This window comes from Bemisia tabaci, chromosome 5, assembly GCF_918797505.1.
Source record: "Bemisia tabaci chromosome 5, PGI_BMITA_v3".
In the NCBI taxonomy this organism is placed as follows: domain Eukaryota; kingdom Metazoa; phylum Arthropoda; class Insecta; order Hemiptera; family Aleyrodidae; genus Bemisia; species Bemisia tabaci.
This window is the reverse complement of record NC_092797.1, coordinates 14,804,967-14,816,980: the sequence shown is the minus strand read 5'-3', so window position 1 is coordinate 14,816,980 and position 12,014 is coordinate 14,804,967. Positions and strand designations below refer to the sequence as shown.

The following is a 12,014-nucleotide window of genomic DNA, read 5'->3' as shown; positions in this document are numbered from 1 at the left end:
AGACACGACATCTCAAAGTGGAAAAAAACTCGCTGAAAGCGAATTTTAGAAATCAACACAACTTGACGTAGAGACATGATTGGCTAAAAAATACAACGGTTTTTGATACATCGGAAAATCTACCAAAAATCGGAGACTGGGCGAAACGCTCAAGGTCGCAGAGGTATAGGGAATCCCATAGCGAAAGCAACGGAACGATTGTAATATCATGGGGAACTCCGTTCCCATGACAATAACGGAAATAAGCAAATTGTACCTTGAGGTACAGACTTACATTTTCCAGTGCAGCAAAAAAAACCCGGTTTGGACTAATAAATATTTGCAGTTTTTGATGCTGCACGCTCTCTAATATTTTCAAGAACTTTGGGTCTGAGTTTCAATCCGCATTTTGTACTTTTAATGATGTTGCAGTGTGAAATTTACATATTACAATTTTAAAATGTCTGAATCCGGCAACAGCGCCGAAGAATTGTCACATCATTTTTTTTTCATGTTTCGCATTTTTGCACTTAAGCTTTAAAGCGGTGGTAAAGAATTTTGTGGAATTTTTTAAGTTTTTTGCACCAAATGACGTCAATGCATTATTTTTATGCTGTGAAATCGTCCTTATTTTTCTTTTTTCTCGCCTTAAGGCGATTTTGTCTAACTCCGCCACAAAAAGTCTTCTCACAAAGTCACATTTTTTTAAACTATAAAATTCAAGCTGCCATAACTTCTGAGCGGATCTATTTTTTTCGAAATTTTTTTCGAAATTTTTTGCACCAGAATTTCGAAAAACACTACTCGAAGCAGAAGCACTGGAACTTCAATAGAGAATTGTCACGCAAATGTTTTATTGCTTCAACTGAGAGTGCTTCAAGAGCTGCTTTTTCAGTATTTTTTTCATTTTTTTCTGTCATGGGAAATAGTGTAAAAATAGATTCAAAAGTGAGAAAATGCACCACCTAGTGACGTCATCCGGCAGAATTTCCAATTCAAGCACATGCATTTTAGCAGAATAGATCGTTTTGTCATATCTTCTTTACAAATTGTTTAATTTATGAGCCGGGGGTATCCTCGTATTCAGCTCAGTCAGTCGTTTACACTTATAAATACGACATTCATCAAATTTAAGACACCTGCAAAATTTCCATCGCATCGATTTTATTTCGCATAAATTTGCAACAAAATAAATCTAGCATCGATGCGACGCCTATATTTGCTCTCGGACTTCCACCATCAACCTGCAATCCTACGGGGGTCACTGTCAGCTTGAATAAAAACACTCCTTACAGAGCATATTCGATGAACTTATCTTCCGGGTCAGATCACGGGTTGAAAAAAACGAATGCAAGGGAATCCCTTGAAATTACGCTACTCCGGAAAAGGAGGTGACACTTTTCCTCTTGGGTTCCATCCCCGACTCCAAGCCCCCCGCACCCCCCCCCCTCGCATCGTTTCCGCGCCCCCTGTCAAACGCTTTCTCCCCAGCCATTTCACTGATGAATAATCTGCTTGACTCTTCTTTTTCCACCAAATATCCTCAGCTCCACTTTTTTTTTTCGCAGGGCCGCCTACATTCTTTCGGCCTATCTGAAAAGTTTCTATAATGATGCGAGAAGTTACAAAATAAGCTCCTTGAGTTTGCTGAATTAATATCCTTTAGGAGTTGGGAATAAATTGATCGCACCGGTTGGACGGGGGAAACAAAATGATATTAAAAAATAATTGCCCCCGCTCCGAACTTCTGATGGCAGAGTGCCCGAGCTCTGCGTTTTACATTCCTCACGTTTCCGTGGCGAGTGAACCAAAGGGTTCTAAACTGAACCGGTTGAGTTCCAACTAATCCAAGCGCCACTTTCATGAATTCGAAAAATGTGAAAAAGGGGCATTATTCAACCTGGCGACGATCTTCAAATTTTGGTATCTCTGCGGGAAGAGTGTGGTAAATTTAGCTTAAGTCTGCTTGATTTTTAACACAATAACTCTGGCGAGTGAATGTGATCAAACTTTCGATAGTATTTACTATAAATGTGGTAAAAACTGACATAGAGTTGAATGTTGATTACCTTACTTGTATTAATGAGGCGGATCAATTCTGTTTTTGTGTTTTCCAGAGAACACATATTTTTCATAACGAAGGGACTTACAGAGGAGTAGGTGGCTCTCTTTTTTCCTCCCTGGTAAAAATTGGCGATAAGAGCTGCGTTTCAAAATACCATAGGAATTCTTATAGCCGGCTAAAGAAGGCTACAGAAAATCATATAGCTGACTGTAGAATGCGGAGAAAATCATGCGGCCGGGCAATACGGAGCGATAAAAAATTATGCAGCCGTACTATAGTTCCTATAGCCGGGCTTTACACTTTATCGCCTGGCTGTTGCTTTTCCGCCATCGATTATAAAAGGCTATAAGAAATTGAGTAGAAATTCGTGTGCTTTGGAAATCATTAAGTTCGATACGGAACCACCTTAATATTTACAAAACACACATTATATTTTCCTCTAATACATATTTTTTTTCATCAATTAAAATGAGAATAATCCTTACAGGATGTGCAAACATTTCAAAATCATGAGTTGAATATAACGCTGACTCCGCCACATTAAATATTAGAGCCTAACACAAAGCGGAGCGTCGACGCACTGGCGCCTGCAAACCTAACAGGGATACTTCGCGCATTGCGCAACGCGTGAGGTATCCCTGTTAGGTTTGTAGGCGCCAATGCGTGTTTCGCGCTGGCTGCCCGCCTGCCACGGCGCTTGAAGCAACTATTTCACACCAGAGGTATTGCACAGTATCATACGAAACTGAAGGCGCTCTAATATATTAGTAATGGCAGGCATCCATCAAAAGTACGGAGCTTTCCTCGCAAAGTGGAAATCTTACAGCCGGCTGTAGGTCTATGGTATTTTGGAACACAGATTCTACTGTCAATTTTTACCAGGGCTTTCTCATTTACGAATGTTTATACATCATTGAGGAAATAACCGCTTCAATTATTATACTCGTAATAATATTGTGCATTTACACAGATTATGCTCAAGGTAACGATTTTGGAGAAATTAAGGAATATGTCATTTAAGGTGTAACAAATCCTGTGTTATAAAAAATGAACAAAATGAAACGACAGAATTCAAGTCTATAATTTCACGACGCCAATGAAATTTTCCTTTACACCATAAAGCATCACGTAATTCTTTAATTTTGAACCTGTTTTTCTCGAACTCACAAAAATGCCATTCAATTCATTGCCCATAAAGTATGAACACCGTTTTGCGAAGAAAACTTTTCACGTAGATTAACTTATCCTAAGTTCACAAAATTCCCTGTGGAAAGCTTGAACTCTAATGCTTTGTTCAAAGCATAAAAATCATTTCAAAAGTTTTAAGTAATTTTGAGGTACTTCCTACTAGGTCCTACTAAATTTACTTAACTGTCTCCACTTAATCCTTTAATTTCCCTCAGACTCGGAAGTATCAGAATCTTCGAAAGTGGAACACTCTATCGCCAAAATATTCATCCGATGATCTTGACAGTTTGACTCTCCGTCGTTTATCCATTTCTCATGAATAAAACGGTGAGATGGCTCATGTTTCATTTGCATCCCATGGTCGAAACAAACTTCTGAAATGATTAATTTATATTTAAATTTAATCAGCGAGCTTTCCCCGACTTTTCCTCGGCGAAAATTGAAAAATCTTATATGATCTTCTGAGACCAACTTTATTAAGCCAAGAAACATTTTCAAAACCTTTTTTCTTTTGATTTCTAGGCATATTTACATAAACTCATTTCCTCAGTGGCTCTAGTAATATGTATTTCCCTCCTTTTTCATTTTTAGTTTGGTAAGATGATGAGTTATACTCATGATTCATCGAGACTTGATTTTGCCCTAAAAGGATAGATTATGTTGCCGTGGGAAGAGCTTTTTCGTTAATACAAACGAATATTATTCTCGTCATTAAACCGTGCTATGTCAATATAAGTTCATACGATTTTAGTTGTTCTATTTTATATCTCAATCGTAAAATTTCTTGGTGTACTTGATACTCATCTGATTGAGGGTTTTCTTTATTAAGCCAATAAATTTGCAGGAAATGAACAAGTACTATAGAAGAAAAGAATGGTTGAATCATACAAAATTGAACCAAGGCAGGCGGAAAAAAGCCAACCTACTTCAAATTTTAAAAAAAAGAAAAACAAGAGAGAAGATTTGCCATTTTGTTCCTCTGTGAGAATCTTTCTAAAAACTGCCTTTTTTAAATATAAAAAAAGCTTTTTTCAGAAACTAACTTTTTCTCCAGGTATTGGATTTTTCGAATGAGTATACGTACAAAAAAGTAAACTCAAAACAACATTAAACTCAATTGTTGCAAATTTAATTCAGAAGCTCTTTGTGCAACTCTGCATTATGAAGAATATGCCTCACTTCGAGATTTTCAGAAAAAAGTATTACAGTCTTGAATTTCGAGGGCTATCGTTAGGGCTTGCATTCCCACGTTATCTCGCGGAGGAAATTGAAAAACGCCTTCAATTATGACTGATACAACAAGCAGTTCACTACAGGAAAGCAATCCTGTGCGCGACCACAACGCACCAATATGAAACCCTTCTGTATAGCGAAATGTTTCAACTCTTCGCGGACCTGGAATTCGTTAATTCCTCTCTATTGTCTTAAAAGGCAGGGCCCCCCCCCCCCCCCCCTTGCTGCTGAGCGGGCCGCGCCACAAGGACGCTCCTCTGTCATGCCACGGAGAAAGAAGCATCGTTGCACTTGCAGTGCTTGCAGTCGACTCCACTTTCCCCGTTAATTTTTCTTTCAACCCCGCATCTTCCTCAAGAGTGAAATCATGCCTCCGCTGATTCGAGCGTAAACTTCTTTCAGGGTGAGCCTTCTCTTCTGTATAGCTTGATGCAACAACAGTGGCGTGGCGTGCTTTGCGATATATCGATTGTTCTGCCATTTAAACCCATGGAAAAGGATCGAAAAACAGGGTGTTCGCAGCGAACACCTTAATAATCGATTCTTTACCGTAGGTTTAAATGGCATAACAATCGATGTATCGCAAAGCACGCCACGCCACTGTACATCCAGAGCCACGCGAGAATGGACTCACGTTTTGCCGTGATACACTGGAGAAAAAACACATTGGATCTAGAGTCCAGATTCTTATAAACATCGACAAGAAAAAATACTCTTGATTCAATCAGATTTAAGCTTAAATCAAGAACCAAGCCTCTTAATTTGAGCAGATTTCCTTTTGATTTAAGTTTAAATCTGATTGAATCAAGAGTCCTTTTTCTTGTCAATTTTTTCAAGAGTCTGGACTCCTAGATCCAATGTGTTTTTTTCCAGTGTAGCGAAGCGAGCGGTAAGTGCAAAAATGAAGTTTTGAGAAAACGGGCTCAGAAGCTTCTGACCGGAAAATTTTATTGAAAGATGCCTTCGTACTTTTTCAAATTGCCACTAATTTTCCGAAAGACTTCTAGAAATCGTTCAGATGATTAAAAATCGACTGATTTTATATTTCAATTACATAGAGAGGGTATTTTTCATCTTCATGTTAGGTTATTGTTACGCAAGACAGCCGTAAATACTATCCCCTGTATGCTTTCGTGGTTGCGTATTGGGCACACATTTTCAGGTTGGAAAGGCAGGTCAGAAGAGGTCGGCACTTTACTCGAAAGCTCTGTTTTCATTAGCTCTATGAAGGAATATTGTCACTTACTGCTGTCTTACCTAAAACTACGTCATTTTTGTCGCAATTACGGCTTTCTCATATGTCTCGTTTTGATACAACGAAGATGCGTTTTGCTGTTTTAGCAATTTCAGTAATTTTATCTAAAAGAGTTTGGCCGAATTTTGAAGAAAACTCGATTTCGAAAGTTTGACACTTGCTGCTCTCTTCGCTATCACGGCAGCGCTCTTTGTCTAGTCATGGAAGAGGAGAGATCAGATTCCGTTTGAATTTAAGGGTCGCGACGAGAAGGTCGGGCGCGTTTCTGCCAGGTACAAAATCAGAGCCCAAAGTTACATCCGTATTTTATTAAAAGCAAAGTATTAAGAGTATAAAGAAAGTCTTTCGAGGAGCCTTGAAACCAAAGGGTACGGAACACGCCAAGGCGCGCTGTCACCACTGCAGTGCTAAGCAGAAACCTCGTATGAGCATGTGAATGTCGCCGAATTTCTTTCGATAAAATATTTATTTCGGCCAAAAAACTGAAATTTTTTCGATGATATTTTTACATGCGCTAGGATAGGTTAGAAACAAAAAGCCCGGATGAATTCAAGGAGAAAAATTGACAGGTTTTCCAGAGGATTTGTTTCTCCACAGATGAAACTTGGCAACGTTTGAATGCTCATGCGGAGATTCTTCTTGAGCACGGCAGTGGCGCGGCGTGAATTGCGATGTATCGATTGTTATGCCATTTTAACCTATGGTAAAGAATCGATTGTAAAGGCGTTCGCTGCGAACACCCTGTTTATCGATCCTTCCCCATAGGTTTAAATGGCATAACAATCGATATATCGTAGTTCACGCCACGCCACTGGAGCACGGCGCACAGTGGATCGAGTCAATAAGAGAGGTCGGACATGGAATTTTAGCAAATTTTGATGTTTATTTCGTCACATTTTAAACTTTAAGAGGTACTTCCAGAAGAAAATTTCACGAGGAAACCAGTGGAACTACTTTTTGAACCTCAAATTTTTGTATATACGGAGTTAAGTGTTTCAAATTTCCAAATTTTGTCCGACCTTCCCCATTGACTCGATCCAGTGTGCGGCGTAAGGGATGGTGGAATGTGTCGGAACATACGTTTTATGAGTGGAGACGGGCGAATTGGAAATACCCCGCCGGACGGATCGCCCATTAATTTCAGAAAAACTCTTTGTCGCTTAAATTGATTATACGGTATCGCTTCGCGTTACCCCTTTCGCTTTTCTCTCGTTTAACTTCGTTTTAATTGTAGGAGGAGTTTTTGAGCGCTGTTCCGACCCCTCCTCCTCCCCTCCTTTCGGTTGCTTCTCCGCGGTGGTAAATCTTGCCCCGGCCGGAGAGCGTACCCCTAAAATGCCGCAATAAATATTTCCGTGAGATACGACCCGCCGCGCTTGCGCCTTAGAGGAAGAAAGAGATAGAAAGGAAAAGGGAAAAACTCGGGAGTAAATCATAAAATGTTCCGATGGACCTCTTGTGAAACGAACACTGTTAAAAATCAACACGGAAAAAAAATTGCTGATTCAACAATTCAATTGCTAAAAACAGTGAGTGCAATGTTTCAACGCAGATTTTACAACAAAAAATGCTACTTTAACCGCATTGTAAACTAATTTAACCACGGGGGTGCTTAAAGTAGCATTTTTTTTGTAGTGAAATCTGCGTTGAAACACTGCATTCACGGTTTTTAGCAATTGAATTGTTGAATTAGAAATTTTTTTTCCGTGAATGATTTACTCTGAGTGAAAAAAAAAATTCAGCGCGAATTTCGCGCCGTACTCTGAGTGAATAGATCAGAGCGTAAAGATCAGAGCGTAAGAGCGTAAGTCAAAAAATATTTACAATAGCATCGCTAAAAAAGTGGAATAGTTCTTGCTCTCCATTCTCCAAAAAGAGTGAGCACAGTAATCGAACAGTCAAATATTTGCTTATAGTGCAAGCTACGATTTTAGACTTGAGTACTAAATGTTATTACGACGGATCGTAAGAAATTCACGGCACTTACTGCAATTACAGTTTTTTCTAAACCGGCACGAATAGCAATTTAGTGCAGAAAGGACATTCAGGATTTCTGGTCCCACTTGATGTTCTGCCCTGGTAACAATTGGCAGTAGAATCTGCGTTCCAAAATACCATAGACCTACGGCCGGCTGTAAGATTTCCAATAGCTTCTATAGCCGGCTACACAATTTCTTATAGCCTTTTATAGCCGATGGCGATTAAGCAACAGCCAGGCGATAAAGTGTATGCTAAACGTCACTAATTACGGATGCTGGGACTTAGTGAGTTCTTGGACCACTGCTCTCTTTTTGGGCCGTAGTATCTTGATTTATTTTGCGAGGAAAGCTCCGTACTGTTGATGGATGCCATTCCTAATATATTACAGCACCTTTAGTTTCGTATGATACTGTGCAATACCTCTGGTGTGAAATCGTTGCTTCAAGCGCCAGGGCACGCTGCGGCGCGGCAGGCGGGCAGCCAGCGCGAAACGCACTTTGGCGCCTACAAACCTAACAGGGATACTTCACGCGTTGCGCAATGCGTGAAGTATCCGTGTTAGGTTTGTAGGCGCAAGTGCGTCGCCACTCCGCTTTGTGTTAGGCTCTTACATTTAATCTGGCGGAGTCAGCGTTATTTAACTCATGATTTTGAAATGTTTGCACATCCTGTATGGATTATTCTCGATTTAATTGATGAAAAAAAAATGTGTATTAAAGGAAAATATAACGTGTACGTGTTTTGTAAATATTAAGGTGGTTTGCCGTATCAAACTTAATGAATTCCAAAGCACACGAATTTCTACACAATTTCTTATAGCCTTTTATAATCGATGGCGGAAAAGCAACAGCCAGGCGATAAAGTGTAAAGCCCTGCTATAGGAACTATAGTACGGCTGCATAATTTTTTATCGCTCCGTATTGCCCGGCCGCATGATTTTCTCCGCATTCTACAGTCAGCTATATGATTTTCTGTAGCCTTCTTTAGCCGGCTATAAGAATTCCTATGGTATTTTGAAACGCAGCTCTTATCGCCAATTTTTACCAGGGTGGTCGTAGCTATACTACGTTACTTTTGCGGTGACAATTATTTTGGTCCAGATAATAATGCAACATTGTTATCAGGACCTAAGTACCCATTTATCACAAAAGTTAACCTGCGACTACGACCCAAAGATTAACAGGGAAAGCGGAATCGATTGCAAGAGTTGCAAGTGCAACGATGCTTTTTTCTCCGTGGCATGACAGAGGAACGTCCTCTGGAGAGTTGGGGCGCACAGTAGCCGGGTTGAAAGAAAAATTTGACCGCGTTCAGCAGAGAGGAACCAGCCACATCAGCTATTGCCAAATTTAATTGGGCCATTTAATTTTGTACAACAGAACGTTACTGCGGATTTTTTCGAAAATTTTAGGGAATTTAATTCGTTCTATGCAGAAAATTCACTAAAATATACACGAAAATCCGCACAACCATTCTCATGTAAAAAATTAAATTGTCCAATCAAATTTGGCAAAAGTTGATGTGGCTTGGTTCCTTTCTGCTTAGCTCGATCCAATGAACGTATCTCTCGAACATTTCCAAATTTCTGCTGATTTTGGAAACGATATTTCTGTACGTGCGAATGAATCAAATCAAAAGGAGCTATGGCCACAGCATATACGCGTGCTTCATAGCTCCTTTCGATATAATTCATTTCCGCATGGTTCCTTTTAGCTGAAATGCGTCCCCCTTATCATCACGTCCTTGGCTTTTCACATAAAATAAAATGGTCCTTTTGATTTCAGGTGGAAATTACGGCGTGGCAATATTGAAAGTGACTTTGGCACTATTGGTGAGGGACTATCGGCTACAGAGGTGCAGGCAAACCCCGGAGAGTCCTGTCTCGATGAATCAGCAAACCTCAATCTGCCTGAAACCAGTCAGTTGCATACCAGTGCAGATCAGCAGTCGATCACCAGAAAAAGGCTTCTTCCCGCACATAGTCAATCGCTCCGGATGAGCCCCAGATCAAGTGGACGTATCTCTACTAAACTGAACTATGTGCATTAAGACATGAGCTCTGAGACCCATAAGAATATATGCATAACAGGACTCGTGTCATAAGCACATAGTTCCGTTTGGCAGAAATATATACGTCCAATTTCAATTCCAAAGCTAACCCCTTCTTTTCCGTCTCCAAGAAAAGGGAATCTGTCCTGAGTGCAACTGAATCTGTGAATCGTGAAAACGACATACGCAACTTAAAAAAGTGGAGAAAACGAGAAAAAACTTATTAGGTTTGAGGCATTTTAATTGCTTCTCTTGTAGAAGTGATGGCAAAGGTAAATACTCGTTGGATTTTTTTGTCCGAGAAATTTAAGCATAAAACAACTTCAGAGATAAGTCATCTTCTCAATTATATGTATGAGGTAGACATTCTAAAGACCTCAAGAAGAGTTGAAAGGAAAAACATCAGTCAGGAGAAAAATTGCAAAGCTAAGTCCGAAAAATCACTTATCTAGATTCGACACATTTTTTAAATTAACAGAGGTGTATCGTTTCTAAACTCGCTGATTCAATTGGGCTGCTCTTAGAAAAATGGGGCATTTTTTTGGAAAGTAAAAGACCTGCTTGTTAGTTGATTGGCGGAGCACTCAATTAAATGGACAGTTTTAATTCACGTCTGATCGGTTAATCTCTGTAAATTAAATTACTCTTGTCCTTAATACGAAGAGAAATCAACTGGCATCTGACCTTCTCAAACAAATAAACGGGAATGGCAATTTGACATCATAGTAGTTAAACTGATTATGTGTCAACTTTTGATTGCTGAGTAACCTCCTCCTGTTGTCATATGCACAATCAGCATTACTAAATTTAATTCAGAACTGGTATGTGAGGTTGACTAGAGGTGGGCGGGTGATTTGGATTAGTATCGATCCTGGAGTCATTGAAAATTCTTCTACATTCGTAATGGTAAAATGCACCATTTTTCAGTGTGTGACTTAAGTTGGCTCTTTTTTGCCCGCCATGATGAAAACAGGGGCTATTTCAAAATATGTATATTTTGTACTGCGTGAACGGTGATTTACGTTGTAAATTTGATCCCTTTGATCAAAGATAAGTAAGTTTACAAAAAATGTCGAAGTTTAAAATTGGCGGGTATAATATTTTCCTTATTTAAATTTAAAAGTCTATCAGACTATCTGAACGAGCAGGCCACTTTTCTGTCAAATATTTTGGTCCCTGTTCATACCCGCCGCTTAATTCAAACATGATTTTTCGAGTATTTTTTGATAAAAATGTTTTAAAATAATTTTTTTTACACATACTTATTTTTTTCTTTTTATTAGAGGAACGTTAATTCCTCAAGGGCTTTCATAGAGGCTGTTAATCATAAAGTTAATTTGTACTCTCAAAATATGCATTTTATTTCTTTTCGATATGAATGTATCTCTGTTATTACATTATAATTATAAATATAATTTACCATTGAATATAAATTGATGAATAAGTGTTGTTTATTTTTGAGGATGAGTTCAATTTGAATTACCAGACGACCTGATCTATTCCCCTTAGTTTTAAAGTTGTCTCGACCGAAAGAATCATTAACAATCAGTTCCTTCCTTAGTTTATTAATCGGGGCTAATACGCTTATTTCACTAACATTGATGAAACTTAGTATATTTAATAAAATAACAACTTAATGCGGGGAAAAGGCTGCAAAAAAACAACAAAGGATATACAAAAAACCCGGAACGTTGCAGAATATTAACACTTCCATTTTCAACCGGGCAAATAAAATTAATAAAATGAGTCCTCGATTCGCTGTTGTTGCGAGCCCTTAGTACATTTACAAGCTCGAAAATACAAGGACCTCCTGAAGGTTCAAAGAGAGGGACAGGTAAAACCAAAATGTCTCACAAATGAAGTAATTATACACGATTCTCGTTTTGTCCACCGGTTTCAATTGGAAATTTTCATTGAAAATCGCGTATTTTAGTGCGCAAGTCCTAATTTTGCTCAGCAGTCTATTGGCCGGCATCAACTAAGATTTCAACTGCATTTTATCCTCAAAAATTTGCTTTGATGTTTCATTTAATTGAAGATGAGATCCCAAAGATGGTACACCTTTTTTTGTGGGCGTATTTGAAATGGTCTAGGAAAATGTTGCAAAAAATTTCAGTTAAATTACAGCATATTAACCTCGATTTTTTTCAAAGCGAGAATCAAGGAAGATTTCTATGGTTCAAACGCTGCTGTTGAGACGCTTTTCGTAGAAGCTGTCGAATTAAGCTTTACATTCACTGCTACTTCTTTTTCCTAGAATTCCTC

General features: G+C 38.9%; 1 protein-coding gene across 1 annotated transcript in view; it reads left to right on the top strand.

The window, feature by feature from the left end:
- LOC109042253 (probable cytochrome P450 6a18) overlaps positions 1-11,189 on the top strand; it is a 67,762-nt gene extending 56,573 nt beyond the window's left edge. The window contains exon 7 of the mRNA XM_019058905.2: positions 9,485-11,189. Within this exon, the coding sequence (XP_018914450.2) occupies positions 9,485-9,699 (215 nt within the window). The 3' untranslated portion in view covers positions 9,700-11,189. The remainder of the gene's footprint in view (positions 1-9,484) is intronic.
- Positions 11,190-12,014: the final 825 nt, after the last annotated feature.